General features: G+C 36.9%; 1 protein-coding gene across 2 annotated transcripts; it reads left to right on the forward strand.

The window, feature by feature from the left end:
- Window positions 1–1,184: 1,184 nt before the first annotated feature.
- smad2 (SMAD family member 2) lies at window positions 1,185–20,822 on the forward strand. Of its 2 annotated transcripts, none has more exons than XM_020924878.2 (11): window positions 1,185–1,320; window positions 3,466–3,883; window positions 10,259–10,348; window positions 11,100–11,293; window positions 11,882–12,016; window positions 12,947–13,021; window positions 15,222–15,275; window positions 15,815–16,027; window positions 16,682–16,819; window positions 17,205–17,349; window positions 17,702–20,822. In XM_020924878.2, exons 2-11 carry the CDS (start codon window positions 3,624–3,626, stop codon window positions 17,823–17,825), a joined length of 1,428 nt encoding a protein of 475 aa, XP_020780537.1. In that variant the 5' UTR covers window positions 1,185–1,320; window positions 3,466–3,623; the 3' UTR covers window positions 17,826–20,822. The 2 variants fall into 2 exon arrangements, with proteins under 2 accessions (XP_020780537.1, XP_055009436.1); XM_055153461.1 differs by having other exon boundaries at window positions 12,947–13,009.
- The last annotated feature ends 1,151 nt before the right edge of the window (window positions 20,823–21,973 follow it).

Genomic DNA, 21,973 nt, shown 5'->3' on the forward strand with positions numbered 1-21,973 from the left:
TGATGTTTTCTACAAGTAAAGTGTCACTACAAATCAAATTGTGACTATAAACCCTACAAGCTCCTATACACTATCAGACAGCTAATGAATTAGAATTGGAGATTGCCAAATAGCGTGGCTATTCAAGTTATAGGTTACATTAACACCTTAAGAGTTGGAATTCCCCCTTATAAAATGCAAGGTAGGCTAATTATTAGTGCTGATCTACTTACAAATAACTGATGTGATCCAAGAAGAGAAAAACGTAACGTCAGTTCTAGGGTTAGATGAAGTTTTATAACCGGACTTGTTTGCGTAATTTGCGGTCCTTATCTGTAGTGCATCCTTTGCTCATGTGTGCATCCATGTCGAGGGTGCTGATCGCTACTGGCAACTGGTCCCATAGGTGAGGCAAAGTCTGCGCAGCATCCGCCTCTCTGTGTCCATCATAGCGTATTTATAGTCTGCATGACCATGAGGCAAATACGGGGATTTGGAGGATGCGTCTTTTGGTCCCTTACCGACAGTCAGACTAAAGAAAGATATGAAAAGTTTGTGATTTGCATTTTTGAGCCGCAGTGCTTCCTTAACATTTGCATACAGTTCGTATGCTTGAGGTTTCGACTCTATTAGCCTTCTAAAGTGGATGGTCTACTACTGCACTCAGCAAAAGCATAATTTTGATTTAGGCCTAGGTTTACTGACTTCTCTCTCTCTCTCTCTCTTCTCTCTTTTCTTCTTGGCATTAGCTAAATTGACCTATGCTCATACCTTGCCTAGGCTAACTGCATTTAGGGGGCATGCTCCATTGAAAACACGATTTGGCTATATTATAACATTTGGCCCAATTAAATCACTTCATTTCAAATTTGACAGGCCTAGAATTTGGGCTATAGTCTATAAAAATCTTAAAGGGATCTTCTGAATTGCACTGAATAGTTGGAAGTGATTGAAAATTGGCCTATTTGAGATTATTATGTAATTTGAAGAGGACAATCAAGGTACCCACTCCGAACATCGGCGACATACCTTCGTGCTCCGCTCAACAATAGATGACTGACATTTTTTCTGACCAATAACACGAAGGCCTGGCAACAGGTTATGGAGTAAACGGAGCAACACAGCCAATGGGAAGAGACGGAGGCGGGACTTAGCCGCTCGGTTTATGTTTTGAGTGAAGCCGTACATGTTTGGTTGAGCACTGAATGAGGGGCCATCATCCCGGCGGCTGTGTGGAGGAATATCCCCTCAAAAGTGTCTTTAAACGGCTTTATGATGAGGACACGGGCCTGTAGTACGGGCACCTGAGTGACACACAGCATCTGTGGACCTCCTCCGTGGGTAAGCCCGTGCTTTTATTCACAGCAGCAGCAGCTTTTGTGCGACTAAACGTGCAGCCGACCTGTTTATTTGTCTGTGACACAAAAGTAGCAAGCTTGCTTGCTAGCGGATTTTTCCTGCTCGTTTTTAGATGCGAGGGGAGGAGGTTTGGGGAATCAGTCATTTGGAGACAAAAGAAGCCAGGATTTGTGTAGCTTACAGTCCAGTCCCCATACTGTTCCAGTTGAATACGGTCCCCTTTGTGGTTAGTGCGAGCCTATTGGAGTCTACATCCATTGTTGGGAGATGTGAGGCAGAGCGCTGCTGCTGTAGCCTTTAGCCTTTTCATAGCGTGTGTGAATGTTAGCGATGTGTGCACGCAGAGGTAACCCAAACATATAGGTTCTCACACAGAAAGCACTCTGTGCAGACTAAACAAATGTGTAAGATGTGCTCACAAGGCCCTGAAAGCACTAGTCAGCATTAGAGCAGTAGACACATGCAGTGGGGCCATATCAGCACGTTTTGTGCTTTTTGTTTCTTGCACCGTGAGTTCTTATGGGGCTGCTACCACAGCCTACAGGGGCTTACGGTCCAGAGGTGTGCTACACTCACAAATGCAGTCTTTGTTTATTACAATGGAGTCCAGTACAGCTATAGTCTTCTTGTTATAGCCTACACGTTTTTATTCTACCGACTTATTTTGATGGACTTCTCCTATTTAAATTAGCTTCAGTGATAATACAGAAAGCATGCTACCCCACAATGCAGTCAGGCTGAATCTGTCTGGAAGAATTTCATGTGGCTGTAAAGTTAATTATTTCAGACATGCTTTGGTCTGTTCATTTTCCTGACCTGCACTAGAAGTGAGTAGTCCAAGGGTTAAGCCAGGGAAATGAATTCTTAGAAGAAGCTTGGACTTCCACAGTACCCCGCCGTTCTTATCCTTCCCTCCCTGGAAGGGCAGATAAAGAATCTACATCACAGGGGTATCTGTGTTTTAAGACTCATCCATCAATGGCACACAGCACTTACCCACCCACAAATATCTTTCAGGAGCGCTAATGCTGTTATTTAATTTTCATGTTTGTAGATAACTTCCTGTGTTTGCACTTACTCCAGAGTCTCTCAGACAGAAGCATCGATCTCAAAGAAGTTTAAAAGAGTAGTATTAACATAGACTTGCTTATGGAAGTTTTACTCAATCACAGCAGTTGTATGCATTGCCAAATCTGCTCACTAGGAAGTTGCACTTTGTTGGAATCTGATCATTGGGCTTCTTCAGTACAATGTGCTATAGTAGACTATTGTCTTTTTTTAATGGTTTGAATACAAAGGGATGCTAAATACATTATAAGTCTTATTGTACTTGTACTGTTGTTCATCTGTGTCATCAACCTTAATTGGCCCCGATTATAAAACAAAACAAAGTTGATGATACAAGTCAGCACTTGAAAATAGTGTTTATATACTAAAAATATAAAATAATATATACAATTTTTAAATTTTATTTCAAAGGAAATATCTTGATTCACCAGTGGAATGTAATTTCAACTCAAAATAATCAGTTTTCTTAAATGTAGTCTTATATCCATTAGTTCTACATTTAAGACTATTCTACAACTATTCAATATCAATACTTCTATAATAGTTCTAGTTAACATCTAGTTTTGATACTAGCTTAGCTTAAAATATTTAATATCAATTTTTTATTGTTTTATTTAAGTTTTTATTTTATTTATTTATTTTTTGACAATCCCAGAGTACCAGTGTTGAATTTAAGTTTTAGGGAATTATCCAACTTTTATTAATGTAATTGTTAAAGTAATTTCCACAGTATGCAATATTTCTCTGAATTTTTTTTTTTATATATATACTTTTTTTTTTTTTTGTTACGTTCATTACACTAAAAACATGAATCCTTACTGTGAGTGGGCTTGCATCTGTACAAACCTGACTCTTGTTTCCATAGAAAGGTTTATGCTATACTGTGGCAAATTATCCATTTCCATGAAAAACGTTCTGAAGTATAAATTTAACTTTCCATGGAATCATGCAGGTGACGTACCACCTCCAGAAAGTTCCCCTCTGTACCTTTTTAAATGATAAAATGCTATGTTACTGGTACTTCAGTTGTCTGACTATCTTTTTTCTCTTTTTGCCTAGGTTTGAATTGCACCAGCTCCCAGTTGCTTTCCACTTGAGACAGTCGAGGACAAATGCCTTAAGTTTCATATTCTAGCTTACAGACAACAGTATCTCCTCATATCCAGCCTTTCAGCTACAATCACAACACATTACTAATCCGCCACACTCCAGCCACCATGTCCTCCATCCTGCCTTTTACTCCCCCGGTCGTGAAGCGCCTCCTGGGCTGGAAAAAGAGCCCGAGCGGGACCAGCGGGGCGGGGAGCGGGGGCATCGGAGGCGTGGGGGAGCAGAACGGAGGGGGTCAGGAGGAGAAGTGGTGCGAGAAGGCCGTCAAGAGCTTGGTGAAGAAGCTGAAGAAGACTGGGCAGCTGGATGAACTGGAGAAGGCCATCAGCACACAGAACAGCAACACCAAATGTGTCACTATACCCAGGTGAGTTAGTCAAGTGAGCAGGTGGCGATTTTGTGTTCCGTTTAAGCTCTAAAATGTTCTTGACAACGGATGTAGTCTTTACCCTTACATTTTAAAAGTGAGTATTAACTGCTAACACATAACATATTTGGATCACAATGTTACCTTTTTATTGTTTTGAGTTTTCCCCCTACCACAACACAATCAGCAGGCATCCTGCTAATGAAACTACTGAGCATCAGGTTTGTGAAGTTGTATAGTTTGTACCCTGCTTTTGAATGTTAAGAGAATTGTTATGTGAGAACATGGGTGACTTAGGCTTGTGGGCTGAGCACTGGACAGAATCTTACAGCAAACTGTAAGGAGGGTTTGAATAGTGCCCAGGAGAGATCACTAAATTACTGAAACATGCATGGTTACACTAAAAAACACTTCAGGCATGTTTTTGATGAGGAAACAATGTTATAACCTGGTAGAAAGCTTTAAAAATGAGTTTGCCTAATGGCTTAAACAAAAAGTTAAGTTTGAGCTTACTGGGTACATTTACATGGACAGTAAAAATTTCATAACTACAATATTCCGGCAGCCGCATAAAAATTAGGTAACTGTTGTGTTTGAAGACAAAGTACATTGACAGTACAGTGAACTTTTAAAATCACTTTTTAATCTTAAATGTCTTTGCCCCACAGATTACATTACTCACATCAAATGTAACCGTTTACTTAACATTTTGATAATCTCCAGAAATCGGATTTTGATTGGATTTTGGTATGACAATTACCAGAATTAACAGAAAATGCATCTCAACTTTTGCTTTCATAAACCTACATTGTAGATTTGAAAATGCCCGAATCTTTTGTTGATGCCAATTTCCTGTGTGAGTTTCATTTGCATATATGCAAATAGCAGTAAATTGGATCCAAATACAAATTATGAAAATGTTTTAAAAGTGACTCTTTTTGTTATGGTTTCAATTAATGTAGTATTTGTAGCCTGATGATTTTATTAGTAACTAAAATGTCCATGCTTTACTTTATATTTTGCCTTATTTAATTTGTTCTGAAAATGGGCTTGGGCAATATAAGTTTTTTTTGTTTTTTTTCTGCTTTGATAGAGCATGATTTTTTTTTTCTTAATTTAATTTCCTGAACATAAACAATACAGACTTTTAATCATTACCATAGACCCAAGCATATTAACGATTTAAAAAAAAAATGGCCAAATCAAATTTGGTTAATTGCAAAGCCCTATGTTATTGAAAAGAAGTCAAGTTTTAGTTTCGAGTTGCACTATTGCCCTCCGGAAATGTTATGACACCACATGAACATGAACCAGGATTTACAAGATATTTACTAAGGTGAAGATGCACACTGGATGTTTCTAGCTACGCCAAAGAAATTAAATGAAATAACTTTTAGCCACATTCAGAATGGCAAAAAACTAAACTTATGACCTTGGCAGAACATCCATAAAAGTGAAATCAGGCTGATATTGCATTCAGAGGTTTGCAAAGTATTTATTGTGTAATGCTGGACTGACTTCCACATTTGGTCATGGTTTAAGGGTAGTAGGGCAGCAGAACAGAAAATGCATTAGAGGAAGCAGATGGTCATTACTAATATAAGGGATATTCAACATGCTTACACAAACCCAGATTTGCTTCAGTGGTTAATTGAGATTAACAAACACCTCATCTATGCGCCACACTTTTCGTTTTAGGAAAGGTTAAAGTGGACCTATCTATCTTTTATACTCCTGTATTCATCTCTCGTTTTCACCTCCACTGGTACATGCTCACTGCTCTGTACTTACTTAAATTGTATTGTCTTAATTAGTGATACATGTAGGATTCGGCAGCATTGCATAGTCATATCTAAAAACATTTAAAGTGGAAGGCCGCAGGCTGGTGGTCAATGCATATCTTTGAGAGAGCCACTGTACCTTTTAATGAGGTACCTGGGATGTACTTTTTAGGTCTTTAAGGTCATAAAGTTCAGATTATGATCATTTGGGCCAATTCAGCAAAAGGCCCAAGGGCCAACAAAACTTTTGAAGGCTGCATTTGATTCTTGGGCCATAGTTTGGACTTCTCTGCTTTAAACACTACAATACAACCTTTATTTCATTTATATATTTTAAACCACTTTTAATTCTAAATTGATATGATGGCTTAACTAGTGGACTGATCAAACAAATGCTGTCAAGTCAACTACTAAAATAACTGTTAGTTGCAGCCCTAATTTGTACAAGTTTGGAGCTTGGTTATAATTCTCTTGACTTAATGAAGTCACCTTGCATTAATGTCACTATAGCTTTTAACTGAGAGGCTATCAATGTTCATTTATGTTAATTCAGATTAAAAAGCTGCAGCCAGTCTCTAGAATACCTCCTTACATAATTAAAAGTAACCTTCCACTTGGCTAGTCTCTTAGCTTAAAATATCTCCCACTTGGTCATCATTTAAACTTGCTTTCAGTTGCACAGTACCATGTTATTTTGATGGATAAAAAAAAAAAAAAACTAGTTGAGATTCTGCAGGTCCTAGGTCTTTAAGTATAGATTTCTCCAGAGCTGGCTTATTAGAAGCAGTGAAACCTTATCACGGTCAAACTGAAAGACAACTCAGGGCTAGCATGTGATTACTGCCAGTCAATCAAAGCTAGCTAAAAGGCCCACTCTTTTAAGATTGTGTCATATTTCACTATTGGTAATCCAAGCAATCAAACCCTGACCCTTTACTGTTTTACTCAGTTTTCTAATATTGAAAGAATACTTTTTTGTGAACTATTATGCAATATCAATCTTTTGAAGTTACTTTGACCACAATAAAAAGACCAGTCATGGAATAAGTGTTTAATAATGAAAATGACGAACCAACACGTCATAACTGGGACTGCACAATATAATGCACAAACATTAATATCAGAATTGGCTCAGCAGTTTTTCACCAGCATGTGCAATTATCAAAATGCAATCAATATGTTTCATCAAGGGCTAATATGATCCAGGTGAATAATTGGAACAGCTTGAAGGTCCAGCATTACACACTGTTGACTCTTGTGAGCTTTAAGTCATGTTAGAATGTTGTTACCTCATCAAAAACATACCCAGAGTTATGTTTTGCTTCATTCACACATGTTTGAGTAATCCTCTTATTATTAATCCGACTGTACTGCCAAATCTTAATTTTACATTACATGTCATGACATTATGTCATGTAGTAGTGGTTTTCAACAGCTACATCTTTTTTTTTTATTCAGTAAAGATTGGCAATCATCCAAATGATTCTAGGGTTGGTGTATGGAGTTTAAAAACAAAGTGGAACACTTCCTGTATAATCACAAGATGGAACATTTGTGTTTTCCGTCTGAGAGAAGAGCCCAGACTAAATATGCAGGGTTTATTTGTTGAACTTGTGTGAATGAAACAAAGGAAACAACATTTTAACATGGAACAGAAAATAGTGAAATACAGGCCCTGGGTGTTAGGATAAGTAAGGTTTGTAGGGCTAAATTAACATTTTTATACTTTCTACCATGTTTATAACATTCCCTCATTAAATCCTGAAGTGCCTGAAGTGGTTTCCTGAATCATTTATGCATGTTTAACTTTTTAATGTGTTGTTTTGGGCAGTGAATATAGCACATTCAAATGAACAAAAGGTGGTCTAAATATGTTCTGTTTTAGCAATTAATACCCCGTAATACCCTCTTTAAGAATGTATTTGACAAACGGTAAAGCAGTAAGGTGAAGATAATCAAATTTTAATCAAGTTTGAGATTTCATTTCTAATTGTGAATCGTGATCACTTTGAGGAAAAACAACTTGCTTATTTGTCATTGCATGGCCCTATGTTGACATTTGGGTTTCTACAGGACAGGAATAGTGGGACCTGGACTTGTAGTAGTAATACTTGAATGTTTCTTGTAGCTGTCATTCCACACTTCTTTAACATTCCTGGCTACTTCACAAGACAAAAGTAAGCCTGATAATTCCTGTCTGGAGATAGCCTGTGTGGGCCTTTTGGGAAGAGGTAGTCCATGTCTAAGGTCCTCTGTATCTACTGACACAGACATAAAGCATGGGAAACTGTTGCGGAAAATCCAATGACCTCAAAGAGCGATAAGGCGTGTTGTTTTTAAAAAATACAGTCAGATGCTACTATGAAACTCTTCCTCTATTGTTTTGGAAATAAAAGAGGAGTGATTATTGTGCAGACCAAAGATGCTGATAAGACATGTCTGTGTGGTTTTGAATCAGCGGTGTGGAAGTGGTCTAACTTTGTCAACCGCTTAGCCAAATTAATGCAACTATCATAAGGCATGTACAATTGATACTTTGCAGCTAATGTCATCAACGTTCTCTAGAGGTATGTAGCTAACTGGAGGTACTGCTCTGTCTGAAATTCTGTGACTGAAGTTAAACTTTAACCTGTTCTTTAATCTGAACACAATCTGACCAGAAAGAGCTGACTTAGTTAAAACTGCAGGTGAAATGATTTTTTTTTCTGTTTAGTCACTCTCACCTTTTTTTGTTAAACATCAAGCACCTAAATTGGATCATGAATGCTGATATTGATGAAAATATGTTTTTAATTCATTTTTTGAAATGAGTTTTCAAACTATTTTATTTACTCTAGAATTTTCCTTGTTGATGACCTAGGTAGAGGTATTCCATTTTAGAGCTCACTGCCACTTCCTATATTTTTGGACTAGTCAACTTTTTTCCATAAACTGCCACTTAACTGATGTAAAACTGTGATAAATATTTACCACAGTTATTCTCCCACCACATGCACTTTAAAGAAACTGCAGTTTGAGCTTGATTGACCTATTCCAGCTAAAATTATATGAAAATATATATAATAGTGAAATAGTGAAAATTGCATGTCCTTCTACATAAAATCAACTACTGTTGCACTATATGAGAAGTTTTCTTTGAGATATACTTGTGACCTTTTAAGAGCCAGAGGAAGGCTTCGGTTATAGATAGTATTTGCAGGGGCCGGTAGTGGCCCTCCTCTTGAGTGGAGAGGTGATAAGTATCCAGATAGTACACATTTCTGCACAGGAAGAACCGAAAGTGTGTTCATTGTGTTGTCATGTCAATACATTTGTGTAGTGTTTTTGATTTCTTCTCACCCTATTGACATGTATATTAATGTAACATGTTTTTCATACAACAACTGCATATCAAAAAGATGATGAGTCATTGCTTTAATGTGCTGGTGTAAGCAGACAATGCGAGAGATTGATTAAAACATCTGTGTTGGGAGCTGCAATCAAACTTTGCTGATTCTAACATCAGATGTCTAGGGCTTGGAATCTTTCTATTTTTTTTTCTACCAGACCGATACCTGAACAACACCATGTTTTTCACTGTTTCTTGAAACATATCAGGCCTTTTAAGTACCAAATAAAAGTACATTAACAATTTTTGAAGTGCAATATATTGCTGAAGTAAATATAGACTATAAACAATAATATTGAAACCTAAAAAAGTATTCTACAATTCTACAATATTGTTAAAAAAACACGAGCTGCAATAAGTAAATAATACAGTGCAACACTTATGTAAGCGATTCATTTGTAATTTTAGTTCTTAATTCAAACTTCTCCAGCTCAGATCCTACCATATTGCAGAAAGAATATCTGAAAATGTACCACTGAAACAAAGAAAAGGTGCACACAAATGATACATATTGACCCAGAAAAATTATTATTCTTCTAACATGAATTGAAGTTGATGTAATATTTATTGTGACAAGCCTAGTAAATATTTCTATTTTTAATTTGTATTTTGGTACCGGATTTTGTTACCATTTTGTTTTTCTAGAAGATTATACCCTATCATTCTTCTATACTGTAGTGATACCTTTTATAAATGATACCCAGCCCTAGGCACATCAAAGTAAATGACTTGAGCACAGTTTATCTTGACGCTAATGCTGCTTTCATGTGGTGTTGGATAAATCATAAGTATGACTTTTCGAGTCAAAGTTTTCTCTGTGAATTCTGGAAGTCAAAATGGAGTTCACTATAAATAACAGTGCAAAATATTTTGTACTATACACATGAATGCAGGTCGAGTGAACGAGCCCTGCCCTCAATGAAATCTCTCATTCAAACTTCCTGAAAAGTGATTGAAAAGCCTTGTTTTAACTTCTTGCATTGTCTGATCCTTCATGTATGTTCCATGTTGGATGGAGCGCTCATGATCACGCCATTTGTTTTCTTATTGGATGAAAGCAGGCAGTGTCTACTTTCATTTGAATAAGATGATTTTAGTATTCATTTGACTACTGACTCATGCCATGTTTACCATCCGTTTGCTTTTCTTTTGATCCTTTTTGCACTGTGTGTGTGTGTGTTGTTCTTGTGTGTCTGTCCTCCATAGCAATTGCTCAGATCTTTGGGGGCTAGGCTCAGGCCACACGATAGAGCAGTGGGAGTCTGCGGGCATGTACGGATACCAGGACCACGGCAGGTGAATACATCCTTACAAGCACTCCGTCTTTTAACTCACTGTCTGATCTCATTTCATATTACAGTTCAGTATGAATATAAGACACTTCCTCTGCTCTGTAGTTTGCGAGTCCAAACACATTTCACCATATAAACTACAATGAGAAGATAGGCATTACTAAATAGCATGCTGATAGGAGTGCTTATTTTTTTCCTTGAGAAATTCAAATTTAGAGTAGAACTTTATTTGTTTATTCTATTATGTGCGCCATTGTTAAATTGACTTGAACCAATTTCCATCATGACCCAAACCTAGACTGGTCATTTTGGTGAAAGCAAGGGTACCTTGTTACAAATGCAACCTTTTTAATAATCAACAACTCTTGTTAAAGGTGCACTATAACTTTTCTGGTGGTGGATATGTGATCTTGGGATCTCTTGAGAGATGTTGGCGCTTTGCTTTGAATGTTCCATAGAGGAGCTATGAACATGTCCATCTTGCATTTATAGAATTTGTTTTTCATGTTAAAAACTTCACTTGCTTATGTCCATGGAGATGAATAAGCCACATTGTGGACCCTCCACCAGAAAGGGGCACCTTTTTAAGAGCTTGTTAATAATTTAAAGATTAGTACTTTGGTTTGCACATTTTCAAATAATTAACCAAACCAATTCCTACCATGATCAAAAACCTATAAATCTTTCTGGATAAACAAGCCTAATCCCATGATATAAATCCCATTTCTCACCCATGTCACTTTGCCCCCTGACAGGTCACTGGATGGGCGCCTCCAGGTGTCTCACCGCAAAGGCTTGCCCCACGTCATCTACTGCCGCCTGTGGAGATGGCCCGACCTGCACAGCCACCACGAGCTGCGCGCCATCGACACCTGCCAGTACGCCTTCAACCTCAAAAAGGACGAAGTGTGCGTCAACCCCTACCATTACCAGAGAGTGGAGACGCCTGGTAATTATCCTCCAGACATATGCTCCATAAAACCCCGCCAGCTCAGTCCCTCAAGGTGTCCCCTGTCAAAGCTGTAATCATTGAACCTGCAGACGGAGACTACTTGTACTTGTTCTATTTTTCAGATTTTTTATTTTTTTTTAAAGGTAGCTGTTAAGGTCTAATCAATTATTCACCACAGGTCAACTAAAAAAATAACCGTAGCTGTATTTTGATCATTTGAAATTTGGACTAATACAGACTCTAAAACACATATGGAAAGACCTGTTTTATTACAAAAATGGTCAAAAAAAGAACAACGCAATTCTCATTTTCATCAATAATGCACCAATACACATAAATATTCTCTATCCTCTTTAAGCCTTCAGAGCAAATGCTCTTTTACATCAACCAACTAGTGGCAGTGTGAAAACAACCCAAGAGAACTGTAAAAATATTACTCAAGTAGGAGTAAAAGTATGCAGCTAGAAAAGTACTACCCACCTTGGGTCTTACTTTACACACATTTCAAGTTTTAAATACGTTTTAAGACAAATAAAATGTAGCAAAATTGGTAAATATGTTGATCAATATTGATTTGTGTTTTAGTGCTGCCCCCAGTGTTGGTACCACGCCACACAGAGATTCTGACCGAGCTTCCTCCTTTAGACGATTTCGCAAATTCTATCCCTGAAAACACCAACTTCCCCGCTGGAATCGACCCTCCCAACAATTATATACCAGGTGAGACATACACTTCAGGTTTTAACAAGTTTGTGTTTGGTAACTGACATACTCTTTCAGGATCTTGAAATAATGCCATGCCCCTAGTGTCCTGGCTTGCAGCAGTATTAAAGGGCCTATATTACGTTAGTTTCTGATTGTTCTGATTCTGTAATGTTGTTTCACATATTGAGATGTATTGAGTCATGTTTTGTTTAATTCTTCTCTAAAACAGAAAACACTCCACCTTTTTAATTTAATGTGGTAATACAGGAAGTTCTCAACTGTGTTTTTAAACTCCGTACACCTTCACTGGAATAATCTGGATAATCTCAACTGTGGAATTGCAAATCTCTGTGGTAGCTATTAACTGCAAACCACCACTACATGACATAACAAGGTGAAACAGAGAATTTTGAGCTTTGGAGATGTACTAGTAGACAAACTAATACAGATGACACAAACATGTGTGAATGAAACAAAACACAACTCCAGGTGTGTTTTGTTTTAAGTGACAACATTATAACAAGGTTTAAAGATCAGTTAATTTTGTATAATACAGGACCTTTAACATGCAAAATGCAGGCTGGACTTTTTTGTTGTCATTGCTCAAGGATAGTGTGCCTGAAAAAGTTTTAGAAACACTTTTTTAAAATGCATACAACTAGCTAGACACACTAATTGAGCTATTATCGGTCTAAGCTTTGTATAGAGCGACTGGGAACAGCTTTTACGTACATCATTACAAGGTTGACATCTTATTGGCAGCATTTTGTAATGTTTTTTGACTTTAATGTACAAATTGAATAAGTGGCCTCACCAGTATTTTTTCAGATGTACCAGACTAAGATTGCATTTGTCAGTTACAGGTTATCTAATCAAAGTTTTTTTTTAAATTTAAATTATTATTTTAAAGTTATAACTGCTATGCATTGCTTTGTTTGTATTCAGAGACTCCACCACCCGGATACATAAGTGAGGATGGAGAAACCAGTGACCAGCAGATGAATCAAAGTATGGAATCAGGTAAATTGTATTGTTGAATACTGACTAGACATACAGTGGAGCTCAACAGTCTTGTCCACTATGAAGTTCGCTCTGGTTCCATTAATTTTTCCCATAGACTTTTTGAAGAGTTCAAAGACATTGCAGAGGCTAACCAGCTATGTGGTAACTACTATCCATAAGTTATGGCTAATAGTGCTTTTTAGACTTAAACAACTGTGTTATGGACCATAATTAGGGGTGTCAAATTATCGCGTTAATTGCGATTAATTAATTACAGTCATATTTAGCGCGTTATGTTTTTTAATCGCGTTAATCTCATTTTTAATCTCTAACTTTAGTGTTTCTGTATGTGAGTTGCTTTATTATAAAACCTGTTTTTATGTGTTGTTGGGACAACAACACACACACACGCACAAACAAAAAACACATTTATACATTTTTTAATTTCGGCAATTCCACTCATTGTCGGAAACCCACACAAAACACGCGCAGTAAGAGCGACGTTTACGGCGTCAGGCACAATGGACGTGGTGGAAGAGCCAGTAGAACAGAGGCAGCAGTGCACAGATAAAAACACATTCGTGTCTTGGAAATTATTCTCCCGACGTGAAATATAAAAGAAAATAACACATATAATATCGCCTACAACTTAAATGTCACTGGTGAAAACAACCTGCTCATGATCTCTGCACTACTGTCCTATACACAAACACACACACACACAAACACACACACACACAAACACACCTTCATCATCGTCATTACCCTGAGAACGCGCGGACCACGTTTCCTTCTGTAGTTACTGCGCGGACACCGACGTGCTCCCGTGAGCCGCGTGTGGATCGTGTTTTCTCGCTACGCTGCGTAAACCGCGCTTCCTCCTGTGTGCCTCTAAACCAGAACTAACACCAAGACTAAAACCAGGACTTATCCAGTCCAGGTCTAAACCAGGACTAAACCCAGAACTAAACCCAGGTCTAAACCAGGTCTAAAACCAGGTCTAAAACCAGGTCTAAAACCAGGTCTAAAACCAGGTCTAAAACCAGGTCTAAAACCAGAACTAAAACCAGAACTAAACCCAGAACTAAACCCAGAACTAAACCCAGGAACTAAACCCAGGACTAAACCCAGGACTAAACCCAGGACTAAACCCAGGACTAAACCCAGGACTAAACCCAGGACTAAACCCAGGACTAAACCCAGGACTAACACCAGGACTAACACCAGGACTAACACCAGGACTAACACCAGGACTAACACCAGGACTAACACCAGGACTAACACCAGGACTAACACCAGGACTAACACCAGGACTAACACCAGGACTAACACCAGGACTAACACCAGGACTAACACCAGGACTAACACCAGGACTAACACCAGGACTAACACCAGGACTAACACCAGGACTAACACCAGGACTAACACCAGGACTAACACCAGGACTAACACCAGGACTAACACCAGGACTAAAACCAGGATTAATCCATTCCAGGACTAAACTAGGACTAAAGTAGGACTAAAGCAGGTCTAAACCAGGACTAAAACAAGGACTAAAACCAGTGATCTCATATATAAAACATTTCTCTATCAATAATATTTTTAATATGGTTAAGGAAAGACTGGACTTCTTATTGTCTTTAAGTCGACAAAAGTTATTATGTTCAGATTTCCTCGTCTTTGTTACTTTACAACAAACAGTTTCTTATTCATGGAGACTTGGGCTCAACAGACAATTTGGAGAGATTTGTTAAACAATAAATGACTTTATAAAGTCACTTTTTTAAATCTATATCAGTCTTTTGATCTGCCACAATAATGTAATAATGAATTTAAATGAAAATACCTCAAATTGAAGCTTTTCTCAGCAATTTTTAGGTGAGATTAAAATGAGATTAATTAGATTAATTAATTACAGATCATAATTAATTAATCTCTCAATTTTTTTAATCGCATGACAGCACTAACCATAACACAGTTGTTTAAGTCTAAAAAGCACTATTAGCGGATTATCCCTGAGCAACGAACATTCAAACTTGTAATAAAAGGTTTTTTGTTTTTTTTTTTGGAAAGAAATAATTGGAAAAAAAAATATTTACTTCCAGAACCAGGCTCCATACATACAGATAGTGAAGGTTGTTTAATTGTTTTTAGATTTGTAAAATTCTATTTAAGCAAACGGGACAAAGGTTAATAACATACGATTTCTTTCTTCCAGGTTCTCCATCGGAATTGTCCCCAAGTACTTTATCTCCAGTCAGCCATGGATTAGGTATGGACAGAAAGTTTAGCGATCAAACTTTGTTTTAATTTAGGCATGAATAAATTTTAAAAATCTAAATTTTAGTCTCACTTCAATGCCATAATGAATTCATAGTAAAAAATAATATAAAACAACTACCTAAAAAGGAAAAACTAATTTTTTTTTAAGAAAACACGTTATACTTTTATCTTGTTACATGGATCATGATTTAAAATTTTGGACATTTTAAATCACAATTTTGATGTACAACAACTCAATGAAAGATAAGGAAGTTCTGTTCTGCATTTGAGACACAATTGCACAGCAGTTTAGAAGATTACACAAACATGCTGAATTACTCAAATTTCAATTTCAAGTGAGGTTAATAATGAAGGTACACAATTAGAACGTGGTTAAAAGCTCTTCAAAATCAACTTTATGCAATGTTTATTCTTTGATGAATAACATATACTGTAGATATAGAGACAGATGGAATATACTGTATGGACATAGAATACTTCCCAAAATGTCTAATAATTTGCATGCTTTGTCCTTGTCCTCCTTTACAGACCTTCAGCCGGTCACCTACAGCGAGCCGGCTTTCTGGTGTTCTATAGCCTACTATGAGTTAAACCAGCGAGTGGGAGAGACCTTTCACGCCTCGCAACCATCACTGACTGTGGACGGCTTCACTGACCCCTCCAACTCTGAACGCTTCTGTCTAGGGCTCCTCAGCAACGTCAACAGAAACGCCACCGTGGAAATGACAAGGAGGCATATAGGTACAGGCACAATATTATGAGGCATTGATATAAAGAAATTTAGGAAACATTTATTTTCATCTTTTTTTTGCTAAGATTCAAGATTCACTAGATTTGTCATTTAAGTTTGTCTAGGTTCACATTTTAAATGCATCCATGACCTTTTTGCATCTAAGAAATTACTCCAATTTTTTAGCAGTTTATATTTTCATAGTCTATTAGACACTTTCCTGTGCTTTTTTGATACACAATGGTAATAAAAATGCAATTTTCAACACAAAATAACCACACTACTTTTACCCTGTTGTGTTAAACTTGTTCTGATGTAAAGTGTTTGGTATGAAATTAATATCTAATTTTGATACTAGTATCAGTGATTCAATGACAATACTTTTGACAACCACCTATGCAAGAATCCCATGCATTTCAGAAAATCTTTGAGTTATAAGCATTGGGCAAGGTTTATACATAAAACCACATGGAGACACAGGGACATTTAGTTTTCTAGATTGAACACAGCGTTAAATATTTTCCCCTTTTTCAGCCATTCACATTAGTTTCAGTGTCATTGCGATGCCATTTTTATAACTTTATTGTCTTTCTTGTCTTATGATTTTCATACTAACCTTTTTCCTGAAGGACTGTCATGCTTGACCCATGCATTTCTGTTTCCAGGTCGCGGTGTACGATTGTATTACATTGGAGGAGAGGTCTTTGCAGAGTGCCTCAGTGACAGTGCCATTTTTGTTCAGAGCCCCAACTGCAACCAACGATATGGCTGGCACCCGGCCACAGTCTGCAAGATACCATCAGGTTTTTAAACACGCGTGCCTGCTTGCATTTATCTTCAAGTATGCTATACAAATGAGGTCATGCATAAGTATAATTTGTCAGGACATTTGAAGAGTATATATTAAGTTTGTTGTACATGGTAGCAAGGAACAGGGAGCAATGGTGGAACACTGATGTCATCCACAATGTGCTTGTGTTTCTCAACTCCCACACACACAATGACTCATCTGTACCCGTCTTAACTTTCAACATTTCAGTCATGGCCAAACAAACCGTGTGATATGTAGCATTAGGGTGGCAGTACTCGCATAGAGTCACGTGGTTGCCAGGAACACTATTCACTTCTGATATTAATACTTTCCATGCAACTTTTAATTGTCTTCGTTTTTATATTTGTCTTTTACAGGCTGCAATTTGAAGATTTTCAATAACCAGGAATTTGCTGCACTCCTGGCCCAGTCTGTCAACCAGGGCTTTGAGGCCGTGTACCAGCTAACCAGGATGTGCACCATCAGAATGAGCTTTGTCAAGGGCTGGGGAGCAGAATACAGGTGCGGACTGCTACATATACACTTTTCATACTTTTCATTACTGTTATCGCTTGTTCCATAATCATCTGTTCATCTATTGCATATAGATTTACCTTTTACACAGTACACAGCATGTTCAAGCTAAATATCTGACGATCTAAATGTGAATAAGTATTTCGGAGGTGCCTACAGGCCAAGTAGCAAATCAGATCAGATTTTCAAGCAATAAAATACCTGTGAATAAAAGATGAAAAATGCATAAGTTTGCTACAATACTGCTAAAAATCTGAAAAGTTACAGTGCATCTTTTATTATCTCTAATACTATAGTGAATCTTGCATTTATCTTGCATTTTGTTATTCTCTTCCTACAGAAGACAAACTGTCACCAGCACTCCCTGTTGGATTGAGCTCCATCTCAATGGCCCCCTCCAGTGGTTGGACAAGGTGTTGACTCAAATGGGTTCCCCATCAGTCCGCTGCTCCAGTATGTCTTAAACTGAGTCATCAAATGCTGACAAATGTAAACAGGAAGTCAAAAAAGAGACAGATCTGTCAAGTCCACTCCAAAATGGTGGAAAAAAAGACTATGGATCTTTGATAGATGGATGGGATTAACACAATGTGGGCCAAAAGTCAGCATGACATTCCAGTCATCTCGGACATATTCAACCTTTACAATTTCCAAACTAATTGATGTCATAATGGACCAAACATTTTTACTGGATGCTCCAAAACACTAAACACAAGAAGGTGTGGACAGGACTGTTTTGGCAGTAATTTATGCATGTAACTCACTCAACATACTTAGTAGGCTCATGTCACCTTGTTATTCCATGCAGTTTGTCAAGGCATTTTCCTTTTGCAGAAACATTCATATAGAAGGCTTTTTCTCGGGTTACCTTTTTAAACCAAAGCCAACTAACAGCAACCTATCGATTTAATAGAGATTTTAAATTGTCGTTTTTATTATATTTGTCAATGACCAGCCCAATTTCAATGTTTTTTTTTTTTGAGTGAGTGATGTTGAAAGGAGTTTTTGGCCAGATTTGGTTTAAATGATGGAAATGCCTTTTTCGAGTGGCTAACAGCAAACATAACTGGAATGTATTGAAAACAAGAGTGTGTCGATTGACTCGTATGCTAATTTAGATGCAAAACTACAAAATGCCCCCATTTTTCTACAATTCTTTACTACCCAACAAATTGCACTATACTATAGTACTATACTATACTATACTTTTGCACATCCTTTTTGATTATTAATAAGGAACGTGCAGTATGGATCGATTGGCACAAAATGTTTAGAAGTCCTAAACTAACATGCAGTATTGTCTTTTGAATATCTGGTCTTTCGCTGACAAATGAGGCTTTCTTTTTGCAACATCTAGTTTTACTACTGATGTTCTTAACAGCTTCTATACTGTAATTGCACTGCCCCAAAAATATGCACCCTTAATAATGTTACATGGACGTTGCCTTGGTGAGAAATACAGTGTTGAGAAATATGCAGAGGAATGTTTTATGAAGCTCAATGAAAGGAGGAAATGGCAGATATTTTTATACATAATTTGTCAGAGAATTCTATGCTTTTTTTTTTTTTTTTTTTTTTTTTTTGGGACTTACATGCCCTCATTGAATTGGCTTTTATGCTCATTTGAAATGTCTAAATTGGATTTTTTTCTCAAATCTATAACCAGCTTGTTCAGTATTGTTCACAATTCCGCACCCAAATCATTCAAGTATTTAAGCTTTAAACGACAAGCTAGGTAAGCCACAAATTAATATTACTTTACACATTCTTTGTACTTTCTTATATTTTCTATATATATAGATATATTTAAAATTTCCCTCTTTTCTTTAGAAACCAGTATTTTAGGGTATGCCCTTTATTGCCTGTTATTTTACAATATCACAGCATGATGAAGTAATAATAAACATGATATACTGTATATTGCGTTTCCACTGAAAAAAATGAAGTGTATGCTTTTAGAAGCAATTGGCCTTAAAATGCCCCGATTATGCAATTTTTGGAAAAATGTGGCTGTTTAGGTTTAAATCAGCTTATTTGTTAGTATGTATAGAGTATTCCTTTGCTGGTCTGATGGATAAGTCTTATATAGCAAAGACCTTTCTATAACTGCCAGCTGTAAAAATGGTGGGCTCAATTGTCACAAATTTGTTTTGTTTATGCCCAACATATTATTGACAACTGTATAGATTAAACTTAAATAAAATCTGATGTATTAATACCTTTACATTTTGCCTTTCAGTAGCTCTGGCATTAAAATGATGGTGGGTGTGTTTACATGCGTAGAGGACAGTGTAATATTGGTCTTGGTCCATCACTAAGAACATTGCACTTGTTTGGCCATCCAAGTAATTTTGAATATTATTGAAACAAGATCTGACATGTAAATAAGCCTATAATGTAAGCAAATAACACAATAGGCAAATTGGCTTCACCTTAATTTAACTGAGAATGTCACATTCAGAGTAATACATTCAATATAGTAGTTAGTACACTAAAATTGAAACGAGATAGGAATTTGAGCAAGTATCGATACTGCCAAAAATTTAATTAACAGGACAATATCTGAGCTTTGAACTTGAACTTTACTATGATTTTGAGCTTTACCGGAATAAATGAGACATAATTCTAAGCTGAAGAGAGAATATAATTTTCATATACAAAATAATAGAACTGTACTAACTACTAAAACAGGAGCATATTTTATTTTCATTGTGGTAATGCAATCGCTATCAAAATTGAGTCTGAAAACGCTACAATACTGTCTACCTACATACTATCAACACACAACTGTTCATTAACATGGAAACACCTTCACCACATTTTGCTATTTTGAATTACATGATATTTTAAAAATGTACTTGTATCCTGTACAATTCCTGTTAATATAGACTTAAGTGAAATGGTTTTGGTTTGAGTTCTGCATTGCAATCATATTTGTAGTTAAGGACAGACAGGCAAAGTAAACACCAGCATTTCAAAAAAGCATTTTATTGATTAGGTAAAACTGTATAACTGATGTAAATTTTGAGCTGGAGGGGCATTGTCACAATAGTTAGGTAATTGAAATGAATTACTGGGTTAAGTACTGCATTGTGTTCACTATCTGTAACCCAATTATTACCCACCCTCCACCTCCAATTAGCCTAGCTTTTTCAATAAGGCCAACCAATACATTTTTTTTCAGCTCCTATTTAATTTTATCTTTATAATTTGTACCATTGTCTCAAAGCGGCCCAAGTCTGCTCGGGATTCTGCTCTTCTGAAAAGGGTGCCTTTGGGGGAAAGAATTTCTTGTCTTCTTGTGATGTTGATGTATATTATTTCATGCATCCATTTTCTCTTTCTGTCAACTATGTATATTGCATTATTAGACAATCTTAGGTTTTCTGTCTTCATCCTATCAAACTTCACTTTCACCACTATTCAGACATCTTACAGTGTAACTAATAAAGCTGTTTTAATCAAATTTGTCACTGAAAGTGTGGTTGTTCTTTTAATTTTGAGATTCACTACAAAACTTTTTGTCTGGTCTGCCACTTGCTTGTCTCTGTGAAGATATTGCTTTATCTTTCTTTTTTAGCAAGACTCAAGAGAACACCCAAAACTGAACAGTTTAATTAGTGTGACCAGAATTTTAAAATCAAAAACTGGGACACTGGGTTTGGGGTAGTTGGTAATAAAATTGTGAAACAAGTGCATAATTAAGGAGAATTGTTCTGCACTCGGCCTGTTCACGACCAACATGTGAGTCCCTATAGTCCCTTTTTCTTTGTGTTTTGGTCATTTTTAAGCAGCTTTTCTATATTTTATGGCCACAAATATAAGTTTATGCCTCTCTTTACTGTTGGCAGGTATCAAATTGGTCCAAAATTGGGGCACCTGGGACATTTCTTGTATAAAACTGGGACAAATCAGTGGTTTTGGATAAATCTACTGGAACAGGGGACACAGAGCCCAAAACTGGGACTCGCATGTTTGACACCTGTGTCCTAGAGTGACCAGACATCCCTATTTACCCGGGACAGTCCCTGTTTTGAGCCCTATGTCCCCTGTCCCAGCAGCAAAACCAGTGACTAGTCCCACTTGTCCCCATTTCAGACCAATTTGATCCCCACCAACAGTAAAGAGAGGATTGTTTAGCTAAACTATAGAAACAACACAAGTGAGTCGAGAATGTACACGTGCTCTTTCTTAATTTTATTTATACCAGCCATCCTAACTCAGGTGTTTAATTCTGAAAATCTGGTCACTCTGTCTTCACCAGTAAAGTTACATAATTCACCTTTAACCAAATAGTCAAGTCGAAAATGGCGCCACTTCTGAAAATTCATATTAATTAAATTTTAAATTAATTTTATTTTTGAACGAAAGGTTAAGTCATGTAGATTCACCTTATACATCATTAAAATATTTTAATTAGTTAAATATTTCTCAAATAGTGTGCATATGCTAGCTTTTTTTGCTGCACTTCACTAAGGCAGAGCACAGGTGAGTTCACAGCCTCATAACGCAGCTGTTTTCTCGAGAATTTTCTAGTTTATTCTCAAATATGATTCATTATTAGTAGGATTTTCAGGTAGTTCTATTTAATTTTGTACTCTACTGATAAATG

The sequence above is a fragment of the Boleophthalmus pectinirostris genome, unplaced genomic scaffold (assembly GCF_026225935.1).
Source record: "Boleophthalmus pectinirostris isolate CB_2022bp ecotype Guang Dong unplaced genomic scaffold, ASM2622593v1 HiC_scaffold_18, whole genome shotgun sequence".
Classification (NCBI taxonomy): Eukaryota; Metazoa; Chordata; class Actinopteri; order Gobiiformes; family Gobiidae; genus Boleophthalmus; species Boleophthalmus pectinirostris.

Excerpts from the sequence above, each read along its gene's own strand:
- smad2 (XM_020924878.2), top strand. The coding sequence starts at position 3,624 with ATGTCCTCCATCCTGCCTTTTACTCCCCCGGTCGTGAAGCGCCTCCTG. Across the intron at positions 10,349-11,099 it reads GGATACCAGGACCACGGCAG|GTCACTGGATGGGCGCCTCC; the intron begins GTGAATACATCC and ends GCCCCCTGACAG. Across the intron at positions 16,028-16,681 it reads AATGACAAGGAGGCATATAG|GTCGCGGTGTACGATTGTAT; the intron begins GTACAGGCACAA and ends TTCTGTTTCCAG.